The sequence below is a fragment of the Poecilia mexicana genome, unplaced genomic scaffold (genome assembly GCF_051168715.1).
Source record: "Poecilia mexicana isolate PSO_F unplaced genomic scaffold, ASM5116871v1 scaffold_21, whole genome shotgun sequence".
Lineage (NCBI taxonomy): Eukaryota > Metazoa > Chordata > Actinopteri > Cyprinodontiformes > Poeciliidae > Poecilia > Poecilia mexicana.
In genome coordinates this window covers 16887669-16906816 of record NW_028263390.1, presented here as the reverse complement: position 1 = coordinate 16906816, position 19148 = coordinate 16887669, and the positions used below count along the sequence as shown (strand labels likewise).

Below are 19148 nucleotides of genomic sequence, written 5' to 3'. Positions count from 1 at the left end.
TTCAGTGTTGTTTATGGTTGGTGTCTTGCTGGAAGGTGAACCTCTCCTCCAATCTGAAGTCTTCGACAGCTGTTCTCTCAGAACTGTACTGTATTTTCTGGATGCATTCTCCCATCTACTCGGACCAAGCTCTTTGCTCCTTGTAGGGTCTCCACATTTTGCTATAGTTTTGATTACTGCTATGCAGTCTTGGCTTTCATCTACAAGTAATGTTAGCCAGAACATTTGATTTTGGTCTCAGATAATGACAGCACCTTTTCCCATGTGTTTTGATGTGTTTTCCACATGCCTGATGCCAACCTTAAGAGGTTCTGTGAATAATTTTGAAAGTCATTTTCTTAAACATTGACTAAATTACATTTTTGTCTCTTTTTTTTTTTTTTTTTTTTTGCTGGATAGTAGATAATTGAGCTGCACTGAAATCAATAGCTATAAACCACATGAACCTTTCTTTTCAGAAAAGAAAGTATTTAAGAATCAAAAACTGGCAAGAATGAGTCTCACAAGGAAAAGAGCTTGAAAGCAGAGCTGTCAGAAAAGATTATCCTAACAACAAAATGCAACTTAGGGAAAAGGCAGCTCTGGTCGTCTTCCTTTTTTTTTTTCACAAGAAGTGGCCTAAGATTAGACTATTTCACCTCACCTCTTCCTTGCAAGATTAAATGACGGCACATCCCATTAGGTGGAGATTGTTAATGTCATACTATGATGATGAATAAAAATGGGGTAAATGCAAGAGGTTCAATAAGATGATGACAGTCAGAAATGAAGAGTAATACTTTTACACTACCAAGTGAACCAAGTCTTTATGTATTAAAGGAAACCATGTGTGTCTAATATTCTTGAATATACTGAGCAATTGAGATAAAAAGATAAATGAAGTGATGTGACTAGTTAAAGCAGGCCTGAGGAAATTAATCTAACTGGTGAAATATTTCCTCAGTGAATATATGTATATATTCACTTTTAATAAAAACTGTGCCATGCCATGTATTATATTATATATTCAGGAGTGTTTGCTTTATCTAAGCATTTGCAATATAACTACCATATTATTTATTTTTGTTTATGTTTAATTTTCTTATATTTTTCAAAAGCGAAATGTTATGGTATGACGTATTTGTCATTTAAATTGTAATATCAATTCATTTTTTTTAACAAAGCGGGGTTATTACGTGGTTGACCTGGAGGAGGCGCTGTGGTGCTATGGTTGTTGCCAAGGAAACGACTCACAACAACCGGCGCAGATCCACCAACGGCAGCAGCAGTCACAAATGTCCTGTTTGTACTCGTAGTTGTCGGACGCGTCTCGTTCAGACCGAGTAGGAAGTTGAGGAAGTTTTTCAGTTTATCTCTGCATGAATAAAGCTGGACAATTAAACAACGACTTTGTCTTACTGCAAGCTCAAGAAGTTCGCTGATATTCAGGAGGTGAGTAACCCAATCTTAAAACATCTTTACGGGACAACTGCCGTCCTGTCGTGCAGAGTTAGCGGGACAATGCTAAGTCTCCTCCGCTATGCTAGGTCCCACGTTGGCGCAGAAAAGTAAAAATAAATCTAAAGATACGCTTAAGACAAACAGCTTATTTTCAGCTTCTTTCAAAAAGGCTTTTTATATGCTCCCCAAAACATAAGTTTACCTCAGGTCGTATTTTATAACAATTACTCCAACAAGCAACTAGTTTTTAAATCACAGAACAATTTCAGAAGAAGCAATATTACAAGAACAGAAAGTTTGTCACAAGAACTGGAAGGGCATAAAAGAGTATAAAAAACTGAAAATTATTGTGATGTCAAAGTTTAGTTTCTTCTCTCATAGTGATGATTGTTTAAACAGCCTACTTTTTAATATAATTAATAATATTATAGGTGATGTCAGTTATCTTTTTATAACTATTATTTTCTCCATCGATTTTAATTTCTAACCTCTCTGCTGGTATGTCATTCTGTTTCTTATTTACTTTATGTTTTACTATGAGATTAACATTATTTACTAAATCAATTAAAACGTGTAACAGTGTTTTACAGAGATTGAAAGCAGACGGAAAGAAAAACTGGAGATGATTAAACAAAAAAAAGACATTAACATAAAACAGATGAGTATACAGATCTGTATTTTAGGAGGAAAACATTGGAAATTAGTATTCTAAAAAAAATTTATAAAAAGAGTAAGGGTAACAATTCCAAAATAATCTAAAGTAATCACAAATATGATCAAATTAAGTACCTATAAATAGCTAAATAGCTTGTTTTGACATTTTTGCTGTTCTTGTGCATGTAAATAAGGTGAATATAAACTGAATTAATTTAGGAATTTAAATGTTTGTCATTTGATTCTGGTCTCAGATAATGAGAGCACCTTTTCCCATGTGTTTTGCCGTGTTTCCCACATGCCTGATGCCAAAGGCATGTGGGAAACGTGCCTTGATATGATATTTTAGTCTCATACAAGATTGAAATATGTAGTCTTGCATGAGGTCATGCAAACAAATTTTATTTACATTTTTGTTAGCTTTTGTTATTTCATCCCATACACCTTTTGATACTATTTGGCCACTCACTATACAGCATAGCAATTTCTTATTATATTTCACAAACATTTATTATTGTAATTTCTGAAATTCTGCACAGGACTCATTGCTTTTGGCCCAAATTTTTCTTCGCAGTGTGTGTTTATGTCGGTGTCACATGTGCTACTCTTCTACCTTGGTGGATCTCTCTCTCTCTCTCTCTCTCTCCCTTTACAGCATCCCTCCCAGGCCTTCTGTGGCCACCGAAATCCCAAGCTTAATTAAGCCCACGAGAACAGATGGCCTCCTGGCAGTCTCTGCTGTTTGTCAGCAGTACCTGGCCACGCTAAATACTGCTAAATGCCTCCGTAGGGGAGGGGTTTAGTAGACGCTGTGACAGACGTACCCGACGTTATTAGCTCTAAAGACGTGGTGTAAAATAAGGCCATTTAATTTTGGGGAATGTCAGTAATTTTGGCACACAAGCTAACCAATCACAAGATAATTCTGTTTTCTTCTTCTTTGCACAAATTGACCTAACGGACGCCTCACATCAAAGTGCCTTAGTCAGACTCTCAAATCCAGATTTGTGTGTAGTGTCCCTCAAAATAGGCCCTAATCTATAAAAGCCACAACAGTGGTCAGCCAAGTAGTGATAACTACAATGTGGTGGAAAGTTGGGAACAAGCATGGCAAAACAAATGACTGTATAAGGCTACATAGGAGAGAGTTACATGTGATGGAGGCCAGAAAGTACTGTCTGTTCTTACCATGATTACTGGACAAATAAGAGTAAACAGGAGTAATACTTGATCTTAATTAGTTGTGGGACTTTATTCAAATTTTTGATCAAGTTAATTGGAGGGTCTGTAATTTAACCCCTGCAGCACCAAAAGGAGCATCATTTTTGTTTATTGCTGTTGTGGACGTTGCTTGTGCGCCACAGGCGTACTATGAACACGTGAATGCAAAGATTTGGCTCGAGACTTTTGCAGGTATATAAAAATGTGATTTATTGCATTTAAAAAAATGACGTGTTAAAATTTAATCAAAATTAACACGTGCCCTTTTTAGGACATCAACAGCATTCTAGAAAACATTGAATCCTCTTCAAACACAGTCGATATCTGCCCAACCATTCCTGTTTCTAAAAGTTTTCAATATCTCTTACACCCTCAGTGGGTATAAATAAATTTAAACTTAACATTTTGGGCAAAACCTTTCTGCGGAATAGTTTTTGAAAGATCAAAGCCTCTTTTAGCGGATAATAAAAAATAAAAAAAATTTAAAGGCACGTGGAGCCTTTGTTTACAGAGCGAGCCGAGGTCCCGGCAGCTGGACCCACCGGTGGGTCCGTCGGGTTCTAGGGGTTAAGGAGGAGAGAGGATGTTGCCGCAGCCTTTTACAAATAAACCTTAGTTACTTACTTAGTAATGCATTCCTGAAGTTTCGGTCTGAGTGTTTTGTGTAAACTGTGTTCAAGCGAAAATCTTTTTTTGTGTTTGTATCCCAGGAACAGAACAAGGGACAATATCCCACAATGGGGGTCTTGTGACTCTTAAGTTCAGCAGTAGTTCCTCATAAAGCTCCAGCAGACGTCAGGAAAGGCTGGGGTGGTTTGAACTGTACCCTGGTGCAACAGGGATGATTGCATCCCGTACGAATGGTTATGTGCAAGAGGCCTCCGCTCCGGCCGTGAGCCACAGGGAGCGGGCTGTGGACTGTCCGGGGCAGGAAGGCAGCCTCAACAAATCCCCACACTGCAGCTCCCACATGGAGAGGATCCAGCATTACCAGGAGGAGCTGAGGAAGCGGCGGGAGGAGGAGGGCAAGGGGAGGCATGACATCGATCCCAACGCTTCGCTGAGGCTCAAGAAGCTGTCACAGAACCCAAAGATCGGCATTGACAATCCCACCTTCGAGGGGAAGGAAAAGGCTACCAATAAAGTGACCTGCCTAGATCCTGTGGTGGGTGAGTACCGACCCCCCACACTGCTCTATCACTGCTGCTCTAGTTGCAGCAGTGATTGTTGAGATGTTTTTGAGAGGGTTGTAGAGGTTAAATGGAGGAAGGAAGGAAGGGTTGAAAGGAAAAGAGTCATGCAGGTCAGGGAAGAATAGAGGCTTTACAAAAAAATCGGTGAAAACAAAAGGAGTCAAAAACAATAACCAGTGAAAAGGCAGAGCGGAGGCGGGGGAGGGGTGTGTGTTTTATTGGCTATCCCACCCTTTTTTTTAAACTACATTGTTCTAGGACAATCAAGGATGGAGGAGTCATATATTTAGGAATAACCTTTTAGGCTGAGCCACTCCAATGCTTTTTTTTCATGAATGTCTCTTTAATAAGGCGATAATTTGATGAGAAACAGCTTAGATTCCCACTGAATAATCAAGTCATTTAACAGCTAAACTTGTGTTTGTTTGTTTTTCAATTTAGTTAATTAAAAAAAAAGTTTTGACAGAATCTGGTGTAAATTCTAAAATTTATTCTAAAAACTTACTGGAAGAACATTCAACATATATTCAACTGTGTAAAGCAGTGGTGCCCAAAGTCAGTCCTCAGCGGCCGGCTTCCTGCATGACGTTACACACGTTTTAGTTCTCTCCCTGGTGGTAGTAACAACCTTTTCAGCTTGTCAGTGTTCTTCTTAGGGCTTCTAATGAGCCATCATTTGATCCAGGTGCGTTAAACCAGGGAGAGAACAAAACATGCAGCATGTCGGACCTCGAGGATCGACTTTGGGCACCACTGGTGTAAAGTCTTTTGAGCTTCTGAACTGGAAAATAATGACATAACCGTCTTACTTTCTAGAAAACCCTTTTCTTTGGAGATACACAGATGAGTTTTTTTTTCTCCTGTCTTTTACTGATTTACAGGCTTTTCTAACGTGCTACTCAAAATTTTGAAAAATCTCAGTTTTTTGGTCCCAACGACATTAACCCATAAAAGTAACAAGTCCGCTGCAGGTTCTGTCATAGAGATTCTACTTTTAAATCCAGAAGGAACACTGCCTGTGTTTGTTTATTACTTTTTTCTACTTTTTATTAAACTGGAAAAAGTAAATGCTGATAATTGATGCCCTTGTAGACTGAAAATGGGGGAAGTTTCTAGTTGCCTCAAATTGAATAACAATGACACATGCTCATTTGATTGCTCAAACTGAAATAGGAGAGAACTGGCTAATTTCTATCTTAAGCTGATTGATCAATTCATTGGCAGTTTTAATTTGCTCTGACTCTTAAAGCAAACTCAAATAAACTTGCTTTGCTCCTAAAGTAGCTAATTTTAAAGCTAAAGTTTGTTAATTTTGCACTAAAGCTTTATCAGAAAACATGTGAGAAATGTTAGCTTGGATGTCATTATTATTTTACTTGTAGAAAATATTTGTATAGACACCTCGTTATTTCTGATTTTTTTTGTTATTATTCTGTTTCTCCAAACATCATCTGGTTCCTTTCTCTGTACCTGTTTGTCAGAACTGGAGGAACTATTACAGGTTCTGAAGTGGGTCCAGCACAGCTTGAGTGACTCTCAGAGCCAGCAGGATGTGGAGGCGGTAACGCAACTCCTTGCTAAGGAGGAATTCAGGAATGCCTACACAATCTACAGCGTCCTGTCCCAGCAGACAAACAGGATCAGTCCCACCTCACCTCTGACAGTGCAAGCACAGGATCTCTGCCAGGAGGTATTCAACTATCCATGTTGCAGATTTATTTAGGCTTTGCAATTCAATGTAACTAGGTTCAAAATATTAAATCACAATATGTTATATTTCTGTCTTGTCAGTTTTGTAGATTCTAAAAAGTTCTGGGTCTCAGCTGATGAAACGATTCTGCATCTGGTCTAGGACCTTTGACTTTGATGCTTTTTTTTGTGAGTGTGTCTACTAGCGAAAAAGTGACGCAAAAGAAGGAAAATAGGAAGAAAATTGGAGCCACATGGCAAGAACGAAGATATGTTTCACTGCGATTGCTGTCAGTTGCCGTTTTCTTTTCGGATTCCATCATTAGCACAGAAAATGACAGCGAAGTGAGCCATGCTGTATGGGAGATGTTCAAAAATAACCACAGCACAGTTATTGTTGAAAAACAGAAATTATGATGTGAGTTGTTAGGAGTAACACAGCAGATCCATGTTATGCTCCAGCTACGTATGGCTATGTTGACACAGCAGGCCAGTGCCAAACAAATCAGATTTTTTGTTTTGTCCATATGCTTAATTTATGGCAATCGGAACTTCCCAATTCATATTTTTTTTCACCCCGAAAAAATACTATGTGATGCTAAAACTGATACGTGTCCGATTGTTTTCAAAGAGTCTGCAGTCTGAACAGTCATATCAAGTTTTATTTGACTTTTACGTCATTGACGTGAGACATGTATCATAATTTTGCACCAGGAGAATCCAGATCGGGTGTAAACAATTCCATAATTATGGAATTATGAATGACGTCTGTTCCACTGAGCCACATCACGTTACATTTGCGCCACTCCCGATTCTAACTTCACATCCAAACAAACTTCTCTACAGGACGTTGCTGTCAATGCTTTACAAAACGACACTACTTTCTTTCTGTCTATTAGCTTTGTTCGTCGTGTTATGATTTTGTGAGAGTCCCGTCGGCTGCCATTGCTGAATAAAATTTAAAAGTGATCCATAGACGGCACTTGTAAGTCTGGAGGAAAAGTGTGGCATCTTGACATGAAAAATATGAATGATAATAATTCGGAGTCTTCAACACAGCCAGCTTGGTTGGAGTTTATCTCCAGCTTCCAGCTAGACTTGTAGTAGTTTTGACTAAACAGTCTGTCATCCAGAGCAGTCAGCAGTGGTAGATGACTGTTAGCTCAGTCATCACAGGACTGATTTCAAGACAAACAGCTTACACACACATGCAGAGGCTAAGCATGAACTCACACATCAGACACAGAGTGTTTCAGCTGCAGTGAAACTAAACTAACTGCCTGCGTTCTGTGATACTCACATTGGCCATTTCATAAACTAATCTCCCAGCAGCCCTCTGTGCTGGCTGAGCAGTGGAGCACACCGCAGGATGAGGGCCAGGATCTGCGCAGCCAGAAAAAGAAACTCCAGCAGCTTACAGCAGGCCGGGCTGAGGTGCAGCTCTGCTGCTGGGGGAGGGGGAAGTGCGTCACCTTGTTAGTGAGAGCTTTGATTAGTGTAATGGATGAACTAAGCTCTGAACAAGAGATGAAGAGGCCGAAGGGCAGAGTAAGAAAAGACCAATTTGCCTGACAACACAAGAACCGTGTGATCTAAAATAGAAACACGCAGCACAGTGGACAAATAAAAAACATCCCAGATCCACTGGACACACATCTAAAGCTAAAAATGGTAAATAATATAATTCAGAAGGGATTGTAACATTAATATTTGCAGCATTCATACATGAACAAACATGAACAAGAAGAATTGATACATCTTTTTTGTTTGTTTTGTTTATTCAAGAGAAAGATCCAGCTATGGTGCAGCTGGAATGTGGAAATTCTACTGTGAACTGTTAGAGTGTAGCCAAGTGAATAATCTGTGACTGCACATGTTCTTACAAAGCAGTGAGACAGACCTGTTTCCCACAAGCGTTACCGGCACACGGCTAAAATGGCTAGGAATGGATGTTATTATTTTTTCTTTTTAATTTTGAATATTTGTAAATTGAATAAAGAATGTTAGGTAGGACCAATCAAATTAAACGAATGATGTGAGATCAATAGTTGGTGAAAAAAAAATATTTAGGCGGGGTGTACGGAAGACTTCTCCTGCCAAAATTGGCAATAAGTAACAGTTGATAAAATAACTAATGTGTCAGATATTCTATCCAAATAAAATAATTTGCCCAACTTATTTGATTGTACATTGAGGCATTAATTAGTATTTGTTTATCATACTCAACAGTATTAATTTTACATTGCTACATTTATTATCCATTTTATTGCTAAAAAAAAAAGGACAACGTCGAAAACAGAAGAAGGGGAGAAAATGCAAAGAGGAAATATTAAAGAGAATAAATGAATTTATGCTTAAAAAAGTGGCAGTGGCAGATTTATCTCACTGTACTGTGTCTTTGCTCAGGTCCAAAAGATCCTCCAGACAAGTCAACAAAAGGAGGGTTTGGAGCTCAGCGCGCTGCTTACCAATCCCCATCTCCAGGTCAGAGATCAGCAGCCCTTTCTTGACATATAATACGATTAAAAGGCAACATAAGTGTGTCTCACTCGTCTGCAGAGCCTCGTAGGCCAGCTCATTTATTTACTTAATATTCTAGTAATTAGACTGCTGGAAATATAATTAATGTTATACGTGGCTGTCTCCAAAAGGGTAATTGTTTCTCCTGCACCTTCCACTGGGAAGGCAGAGGTCAGGGTTTCGCAATTTAACGTCTTGATGCCTGAAAGGCAGCTGTGAAGTTTTAAATGTCCTCTCCCTTCTTGTTCTTGACAAGTTCAGTGATGAGGTAATACTGCTTATCATCGTTAGGATGAAATTCATTCATGTGCTCCAGAACATTTAAAGATACGGGATAATTATTTTGTATATTTGATTTGTACTGTTTGATTTCTTTTGTCACTCATAAATTATTTTGCTTGAGAGTTGATTGTAGTTAGTTTTAGAAAAGGCAAGTTCTGCAAAAGATGTTTTGCTAAGTTTTTCCTACTACAAAACGAAAATGCAACCTTTTTTTTTTTTTTTTTTTTTATCTTCGCAAAACCGTATCCATCCCCCAGATGTAGCTTTTCAAGAAAGGGGTGTTTTTTTTTATATTAATTTAAATTGTTCGTTATTCTTTGTTAAGTATGTGTTGCATGTTATAGTATTATATTTTGAATTACAATACTATGATAACCAGATTTATGGCAATATTTTGTAGCTGTTTATAAAGTATCTGTGTCCTACTTCCTCATCTTCACTTGAGAGAAGTGCCCAGGTGTGTGCAGTTTGCGTTGTTATAGCTTATCTGCATGAGGACTGGATTTACTTCGTTTTACCTACTCGTCAGGACGTGCCTGAAGTTGAACATTAAGAGCTTTAACTTTGCTGCTATCTGTTTAGTAAAGAATCCACAGTGAAATGTCTTTTGTTATTTGCAAAACTATGGAGAAATAAATTTCTACTCTTGATGCAACTTGCTGCATTAGTGCAATTAAACGTTTGGCATTGATCACAGAGTTGCCACACATTTTTTTTTCTTTTCGGACTTCCCTTGTAATTTTGTTAATTTCAAATAGTATTTGACGTTTTGTAGTGGATTCACAGCAGAATAAGCTTCAAAACTACACACAAAACATGAAAACTGCATGTATCTCTGCACCTTCTGAGTTTCCAGGCAGTAACTAATAAACCAAAATGTAATCCATAGATGTTATTTATATAAAGTTATATTATATAGATATTGCTTACTACCTTTTGAAATTGAGATATTGAACTCATTTTGCCATAATAGTTTCATTATTCTATAGCCTTAACTTAACCAAGTCGTGATAACAATATCAAAAAAAACATTTTTTGTCATTATTTCAAACTAAACTGAGCTAGAGATTGTTTGTTGTGATGGTAGTTATGCTGCCTCATTACATTAAGACAATAAAATCTAAAATTTATGTTGTGACAGCAGTTTGATCACATCTTTGTAGCAAGATGACTTAATCTTGTTGATTGTATTTCTCATTTCAGTATGTTGTGAGCTATATAACAATATATATTTTTACAATTTTTGTGGCACTATTTTCTTTTATTCGCTGTATTCAGACAAGAAATGTGCAGAGAGAAATCCGTATTATTGAGCCCGAATGACCAGTTGTCTCAAAGTTATATCTCAAGCACATATTGTCAGCATTGCAAAAACAAGAATGCAACTTTGAATTGTTTCATTGGTTTTATTATATTATTTTAAAATATACAAATTTGAGCTCATATCTCAATAATAACCAATTCCTTGGCTTAACATTTTCTTTTTATTTTGTTGGGTTGATTTTCCATCAGTTTATTATCTCAAACTAATAGAAGTATCCCAAAGGGTCATTGTGAGAATAAAGGACAATAAAACTGGGTGATGCTCAAGAACTACTACATGATAACCTGGTTACCTAAAATGTTTTTAATTCTACAAAATACAACATTGTGAAGAATCAGAAATGTTTTTCTCCTTCCATACTTATGTTATCCATGCTTAAAAATGCTAAAAGCTAATTTGTTTGAGGAGTTATGTTGTTAAAAGTTGTTTGCACCTAAAAAAAATTAAACAGATGCTTGAATTGTATTTCTTCAGATTCTGTATTTGGCTTTGGCAATCCCTGTGTAGGGAAAATAAAGTACCATTTTAAAACAACCGTCATCCGTTAGACAGCCAGGTGAGGAAAGTCCGCAGGTGTAATGTTTAGGCTCAGCCAGTGAAGCACCAGAGGACAGATATTTGACCCATGTGACCGTGTGAACTGCCAACCTCCCAGTGTCCCATAAACCTGTCCACTGAGTCAGAAACACACAGCCAGCAGGGCGCTCTGGTGAGGTGTGAAACCCTCTCATGGCGTTGAAATTAGAACGCATTATGTCAGTTTCTTCAGGAAGCAGAAAATTTCATGAACAACGTCACGTCTAAAATAGTTTAGCCATGTAGTGGAGGATGGAGGTTCTCCACTACCCCTTCCACTTCTCTTCTTTCCTTTGGTTTCTAAACCTGAAGCACCTCGTTTTTAAGCATATGAAATCACCGGTGTTCACTGATGTGTGGTGTTGCCTTTTGACTCCTATGCTGAGGGTGATTAAGACGGATTGTGCGTACGCCTAAACTTAACCTGCAGCTGCTCTCTCTGTGTCCCTCTGCTGCAAGACAAAGAAACTGCGTAATTTTCTGTGACGTGTATTAATTGTGCTGCACAAAAAAGTGTGTCACATTAAATAACCTAAAAGCGCAATCTCTGTCCCGATCTTGGCTTGGAGAGCTTTGTATAAAAAGGATGGCGAGGGTTGAGGTTGAATTGAATCACTCCTTTAAACTCCCTGCAGCTTGTGTGACGACTGCTTTTAAAGCTGGCTTCTGACTTTTCTTATATTTTAAAGGGAACCTTTCATTGTCTGTCTGTGTGTTCGTATGGCAGGCACTGATGCAAGCTCATGACAGCGTAGCGGTGCAGGAAATCGCAGAGGAAAGCGTGACCCAGTACCTCGGAGAGACAGTTAAATTAGTGCGGCTGCAGAAGGCCAGAGACACTCCACTGGTGAGACATGATGTGTTTGAGTTCCTGTTACTGTCTGGCTTTTGAGCTTTTATTTCCTTAGTGCCCTGTACTGTATCTGTCAAACGTTTGCTGTGCGTCCGTTCTGTTTAGAACGGAGTAATCAATTAGTGTCCTCTAACAGCAGTTTTGTGATCGGATGTGTTGCTGTCAGGGTGCAACAGTGCGTAATGACATGGACAACGTGGTGGTGAGTCGTGTAGTGAAAGGCGGCGCAGCAGAACGGAGCGGACTCCTCAGTGAGGGAGACGAGATCCTGGAGATCAACGGCATTCCTATTCGTGGAAAACACATCAACGAAGTGCACGACTTACTGGTAACCATTACTGTCAGACTGACGTCAAGTAACAAGCACTTTTCACCTACTTCAGTCCATGGAATCATTAAAAGCACTCGCAAGTCAAGTCCAGTTTATTCATTTAGCACATTTCGGCAACAAGATGACTAAAGATAAACAAATGGATGAGTTTTTCTATATCTTTATAAGACACTAGTCCTTTAATTCTGGAAATGTTCTTCAAGTGATGGAAGACTGACTTTGTAATTGTCTTTATGTGTCTTTGAAAGTTCAAGTCTGAGTCCATCACTACACCCATATCATTCACACATTACAATGCCATGTTTTAACCCACCTAAAAAAAATACAACCACTAACCTCTCCATGATATCAACATGACAAATGTGAGACATTTTATGGGCGTGAATACTATAAAGTTGTGCATCACTCAATCATCTTCATGCTCTCAACAGCAAGAAATGCAGGGAACTCTGACCTTCCTCCTCATCCCGAGCTCTCACAATAAACCTGCTCCCCACAGACAAACTGTGGTAAGTCTATTAAGATGAGAGAGAGTGCGTGAGAACTGTCGCTGGCATGCAAACAAACACTAAACTTGTTGTTGTAAACCATCTCCTCAGCTGCATGTGCGCTCTTACTTTGACTACGATCCCTCTGATGACCCCTTCGTGCCATGTCGGGAGCTGGGTCTGTCCTTCCAGAAAGGAGATATACTCCATGTCATTAGCCAGGATGACCCCAACTGGTGGCAGGCCTACAGGGATGGAGACGAGGACAACCAGCCTCTGGCTGGCCTCATCCCTGGTAATCTCTCTCTGGCATTCTTTATAAAAAATAATAATGGAAAAAAAACAACAGAAATAAACATGTTTTTTGTTTTTTTTTAGTTAACAAGGTCATATTCATTGCTTAGTATTTCAATAATAACAAATTTAAATTCTCAGGATTGAATAATTCCATGATATTGGTGAAAAAGTATTAGTTCCACTGGAAGTTTATGTATAGCAAGATATTTTTCCCAAGTTACAAGTTCTATAATCTGACAGTGGAACTAGAACTTTATGAATATTGAGAAATTATTTACTTAAAAAAACCAAAGTTATTTATAAGTTTTGTCTTCCTTCAAGTGTACTAAGATATTTGCACTAGAAACTAGACCAAAAATACTTGGTACTTGGTATAAAAAATAAAATAAAATTTCTGTTGTTTTTTTTTTTGCAATGGAGAGTGCTTGACAATCATGACAATCACCTGGCAGTGTGAGTGCTGCTTTGACCTTGATCCTCCGACCAGATGATGAAACGGTTGTATGGAATTATGACAAGTTAGCTTGACGCTAGTGCCAAAGTAAAAAGAGGAATAACATCACATCTAACTCTCGCGTAGTAAACTAGGGTACCGATAAAAGCTCTTTTGGATGCTGGTAGGCTGTACATTTCCGCATGTCTTCATATTTATCCTCCTGCTCGTGTAAATATGCTAATAAAGCTCAGAGGGAAAAACAGAGAACGTTCAAGAGAGTGTGTTTAGCAGGGAGAAATACATGAAACATGATTAGCTTTTATTAGATCAGTGTCGCACAGGTGGTTTGCTGTGAACCTAATAGGATAGTGGAGATCTCTCTGTCTGTAGGCGTGTAAAGACAAGATGTTAACTTAGGGCACCTTTAGCAACACAGGATAATGTGTTCAGTGAAAAACTGGTTTTTGCCTTTTTGTCGGGGAAACATGTTGGTTAGTTTGTAAAGTACTGGTACAAATTACTGGAGTAAACTTGCCTTTTAAAAGTTGTACTTAAGTGGTCGATTTCTAAAGTACCACAATTTATTACTTGAAATAAAATAGATATAATATCTACATATACATTCTAATAGCTCAATACATGAGCTGCAAATGACAGATTGTTTTAGAGTATTGGTTATTCACTCCAAATGAGAGACAAATGGTTAACCTGGCTCTTCTTTCCTGGAAAGATTTGTCTACCATCTGTCGCATCCAGCAGATTAAAATAAACACCTAGGAATTAATTGTAATTGCACTCTGACCCAGACACTGTTGGGGGTCTAAGTAAACAAAGTTCAGTGCTAAAAATGGAAAGTTCACCATCTTTTGTTTTTGTTTCTTTACTTGGACGTTTAGACAGTACAAACTGGAGCCTTCCAGACAACTTGTAATGTTAGCTTGTTCACTTTCAGTGCAGTGTTTTCCAAAGTTATTCATACCCCTTCAGTTTTTCACATTACAGTCGCAAACTTTTATTGGGATTTTATGTACCAGACTAGAATAAACTTTGTGCGTAATTGTGAAGGGAAAGAGGAATGTTCATTGTTCAAAATATAAAACATGGCACTGTTTGTTGCTGCACCTAACAGTTATTTTAGTATTCAATTATTATATCGATTAATATGATTTCTTTTTTATTGGTTGCAAATTTCTGAAGATTTTTCTTCAGATTTTTCTTTTACCATCTTACCATTAGAAATGTGTTAAAACAAATAATTCAGTTGCTTTTTAAAATAAGAAAATACACATTTTAATGCCTAAAATGCAATAAAGTAACATTCCTTTAGTGAATTTGAACCAGGTGAAGCTAAAACTATGCCACTTGAGGAGCTTTGGGTAGAAAATTTAAAAACAATATGACTGTAGTAAACAGTGGTCTCAGCATCATGATGTGGGGTTGTTTATCTTCAGCAGAAACGTGGAAGCTGATGGGAAGATGGGCAATCCTATTAGAAACTCTGTTAGAGGTTGCAATAAGCTTGGGACTGGGCAACACTTCACCATCAACAACCTTAAAGTTTACAGATTTACAGGACTTGATTAATGCTCAATGTATGTCCAGTTTGAGGGTAATTTTTTCTAGCAGAAGCTTCACTTTCCAGACAGTTAAAGCTGGTAGAGATATGTTTTAAATTTTTGGCAAAAAAAAAAAGGAAAACATAAACCTTTCTCCTTCCATGTCACAATTATGCAAAGCTCTGTGTTGGTTTACGAAATAAAACAAAAACAATAAAGGTTTGTGGCCTTTGCGAGGATGTGGGAAAAATTCAAGATATATGAATAACTTTTCCAAATTCATTGGATATTTAGTTTCTGTGGATTCCTTTCTCGTCTTACTTCAGGTAAAAGTTTCCAGCAACAGAGAGAGAGTTTAAAGAAAACGACGCCAGACAAAAGTCGAGAGCCTCAAGGTAACAACTGCAAACGTAAACATTTCCAGCAATCCAACAATGTGAAACGAAAATGTGTGTTCTTATCCGCGTTAGGGAAGATTTGGTGTTCAAAGAAAAGCAAGAAACTGAGAAGAAGGAACACATCGACCTTGACCAGAAACACTGGTAAGACGTCCTTTATTTCTTTCAGCGGTTTGAGGCGTGAGCTCGCTTGGGACCGAGCGCTATCTGCACACTTAGCTCACTATCAGTCCTCATTAAGCGCGTATAAAAGAGGGTTTCAGCTCTGGGCAGCAGCCAAACATCCACCGCTGTTAGCATTACGCCCACACATAAGCTGAAGTTGACACACCTCGTCTTTCTTACAGCATCTTGTCCAGACTTGTCGTGTCACAAGTCAGATTAGACTTGCCTTCACAGACCGGATCAGTGGGAGCTTAAATGGCTTCGAGGGACGTGCAGTTTTAGGGTTCACACACACAGCAGAGACACCTTTTAAAACAAGGAAACACACACACACACACACACACCTGAAGTTGCTCATCTTTAAATAGAACACTTTCATTGAATAACAATATTGTAAACAATGTGATCGTTTTTCTTTTTTTTTTGTTTACCTTTACTCTGTTGTGTTTTTCCCGCCATCAGCAAAGAGGGTCAAGGTTGAAAGTAGCTGCAGAGCAGAAGGGGGTTAGAAGCACAAGGTGCATGTTGGGTCAGTGGTGCTTCTGTAAGCCTTCCTGAAATGTCTCCCCAGACTACGATGATGTCCTGACCTACGAGGAAATGTCCCTGTACCACCAGCCCGCTAATCGGAAACGCCCCGTAGCTCTGGTCGGCCCGGCCAACAGCGGCCACGACGAGCTGCGGCGGAGACTTTTGTCCCTCGAGCCGGACAAGTTTGCCGTTGCTGTTCCACGTAAGTCCACGCTCAGACGGACAGTTTTCTCTGATTTCAGAGGATAAACGCAACGCACATGCAAGAAAAAAAACTAAACAAAAACAAGATTTAGTGTCGAAGCTTATTGTGTTCCTACAAAGTTTGGAAAACGTCTGGAATGCATGGGATTAGATTTCAGTATTTTCCAGGTCTGGATAGGTATGAAGAAAAAAAAGAAAATACGTCTTTACTACCTATTTATTCCCTTCCTGGGTTTTGTTTCCGCTCATCCTCCTTGCTTCTTTCCTTCCTTCACTCTTTCTATCTCCTTTCTTTCTTTGTATCCTTCTTAATTCTTTTCTTAGGACAGAGATCTGAAAAGCTGAGCCTGGAAAAGTCCGGAACCACTTTTAATTTTAACACATCTCTCACTTTTTTAACTCTTAGACACAACCAGAAGCCCGAGGATACATGAGCGTAATGGACGCGAGTACCACTTTGTCAGTCGCTCGTCCTTCGAGGCCGATTTGGCGGCAGGGAAGTTCATCGAATCAGGGGAGTACGAGAAGAACCTGTACGGCACCAGCACCGACTCCGTCCGACACGTCGTCAACTCCGGACGCATCTGTCTGCTCTGCCTTCACACAAGGGTGAATATTTGTTTCTAATGTAGCAATCACTGTTGAGTGTCGCGATAGCTTCATATATTTCAAATCTGTGTGTTTTAGTAAGATCTAATCTAATATTCTCTGCCTTAATTTTCCCTCCCAGTCTTTGCGAGTACTGAGGTCGTCCAACCTCAAGCCATACGTCGTCTTCATTGCTCCTCCTTCTCAAGAGCGACTACGCACCCTGCTGGCCACAGAGGGGAAAACACTAAAAGTAAGCTGACCTTCACACACTTATGCCTGGTTGCCTCTGGAGACCATTATCAGAGCAGAAAAAGTGAAAATCTCATGCACACTTTCAACGTTCGCGCCAGTCGTTTGAAGTGTCACTTCTGACATCTTTTCCCAGCCGGAGGAGTTGAAGGAGGTCACTGAAAAAGCCCGCGAGATGGAGCTGAATTATAGCCACTTCTTCGACGTGACCGTCGTTAACTTTGATCCAGACCAGGCGTTCCAGGAGCTCCTGAGATTAGTGGACAAACTGGACACCGAGCCGCAGTGGGTGCCGTCGTCTTGGCTCTGCTAAGATGACGAGTCTCAGACACGAAGAGTCTCAGGGAACGAGAAGGTAAAGAGGAGACGGACAGTATTACAGTGACACTGAATTTTCACTTGCACATTTTTTTTTCCATTTTTGGAGCTTTATTGTTACGGGATGCTGCAGAGACGACACTGTTCTATGTGATGTTTGTCTTTTGTAGATTGTTTTCTTCTATTTTTCTGATGGCTGTTCAAGGTCTTAGTTTTATGCAAAATCTTTTGTTTTCCAGATAGATACATTTCTGTGCTATTTCTTTGACTTATTTATAATTGTAAATATATATTCTTTAGACAGAGAGATGAAATATTTTACTGTTACGCCAGAAATTGCACATTTGACACGTTTTTAAAGGCATTCTGGTGAAACATCGAGCCAAAACATCATCAGGCAAAGAACTGAGTAGAAACAGATTCATTGGATTTAGTGTGAAGTCTCCCACCTGCTGTTGATGTCTCAGTATCAGTATTGTGTCTCACATGCCTTACAAAGGTACTTATACTTCTTGAGCTTTTTATCATCTTGTCACATTTCACGTTAAATGTCAAGTAACTTCCTTGGATTTCATGAGACAGATTAACACGGATTAGAAAATAACCATGAGTTAGATGAAAAGGGATATTTATCATTTGCCAAAAAAAAAATCTAATTCTCTGTGAATATGAATTTTAAAGTCTTGCCGCAGATTCTCAATTGTATTTGGGTCTGCATACGTTAGATTAAAGTAAGGCTGCAACTAACAGTTATTTTAGTAATTGATTATTCTATCGATTATGCTGACGATAAATCTAATAAAAAAATTGGCATATTCTGCCGATTTTCCATGTAACCACTTAAACCTTTTAATACAATATTAGACATTTTACTGCAAAAACCCCCCCCCAAAAAACCCCTAAGATTTCAACTAATTTTTAGAATAAGAAAATAAACGTTTTATTGCCTAAAATGCAGCATTCCTTCAGAGAATGTGAACCGGGTGAAACTAAGACTATGCCATTCAAAGAGTTCTGGATTTTTTTTATCTTAATTGCTAAATCTATATTTCTTTTATATAATTTTGGCTTAATTACTGCTCTCTTTTTTCCAGTTAATAGCATTTTTTTAAGTTTGTATATTAAACAAGTAATCAATTACTAAATTAGTTGACTATTATTTTGGTAAACGATTCATCACAATTATTCCGATTAATGGGTTCATCCCTAATCAAACATTCTGTGGTATCTTTGACTGCATGTTTTAAGCTTTTTTTCCCCTCTTGGAAGGTGAACCTGCTCCTCAGCCTGTACCGGGTTGTCCTTCGGGACCGAGTTCTATTTAGCGGCTGGTCCAGCTAAATAAAATCACTCCCACATCATAATGCTGCCACACTCATGCTTTCCATAACAACAGTGTGTGGTGATAGTTTTCTACCAGACGCAGCAATTTCTCTGTAGCCCAAAAACTTCTGTTTTGGTCTGAGCTGACCAGAGAAAAGTCGTCTCAATCCTAAAGGGAACGCTTTAAAACAAGAGTTCCCCTTGTGATGCATAAGATCTCAGTGAAATACATTGATGTGTGTGGTAACGTGACAAAATATAAAGTTGAATTAGTATAAATGCATTTGCATGGCACCATATACTTTTAATAGTGCCCAACTGCATTATCTGTGTAATGCTGGGTATTATTGTTGAGATGCTCTTCATCAGTATTGTACAATCGTGACTTAATATTATTGAATCTTTTAAAAAAAATTGAGTAATTCTTAAGCACAACTTTTTAAAAGTGTTAATAAATTAAGATTTGAAAAGATATTTTGTTGTATTTTTATTCTACTAAGCGAAATGTG

At 38.5% G+C, this 19148-nt stretch overlaps 1 protein-coding gene across 1 annotated transcript; it reads left to right on the top strand.

Annotated features, from left to right (window-relative positions):
* The first annotated feature begins 1100 nt into the window (after positions 1-1100).
* Positions 1101-19113, top strand: pals1b (protein associated with LIN7 1, MAGUK p55 family member b). The gene is made up of 14 exons (XM_015001987.2): positions 1101-1431; positions 4026-4484; positions 5990-6198; positions 8604-8681; positions 11627-11746; positions 11919-12080; positions 12515-12592; positions 12683-12866; positions 15187-15255; positions 15331-15402; positions 15995-16156; positions 16565-16767; positions 16889-16999; positions 17135-19113. The coding sequence occupies exons 2-14, from the start codon at positions 4157-4159 to the stop codon at positions 17309-17311; spliced, it is 1953 nt and encodes a 650-aa protein (XP_014857473.1). The 5' UTR covers positions 1101-1431; positions 4026-4156; the 3' UTR covers positions 17312-19113.
* Positions 19114-19148: the final 35 nt, after the last annotated feature.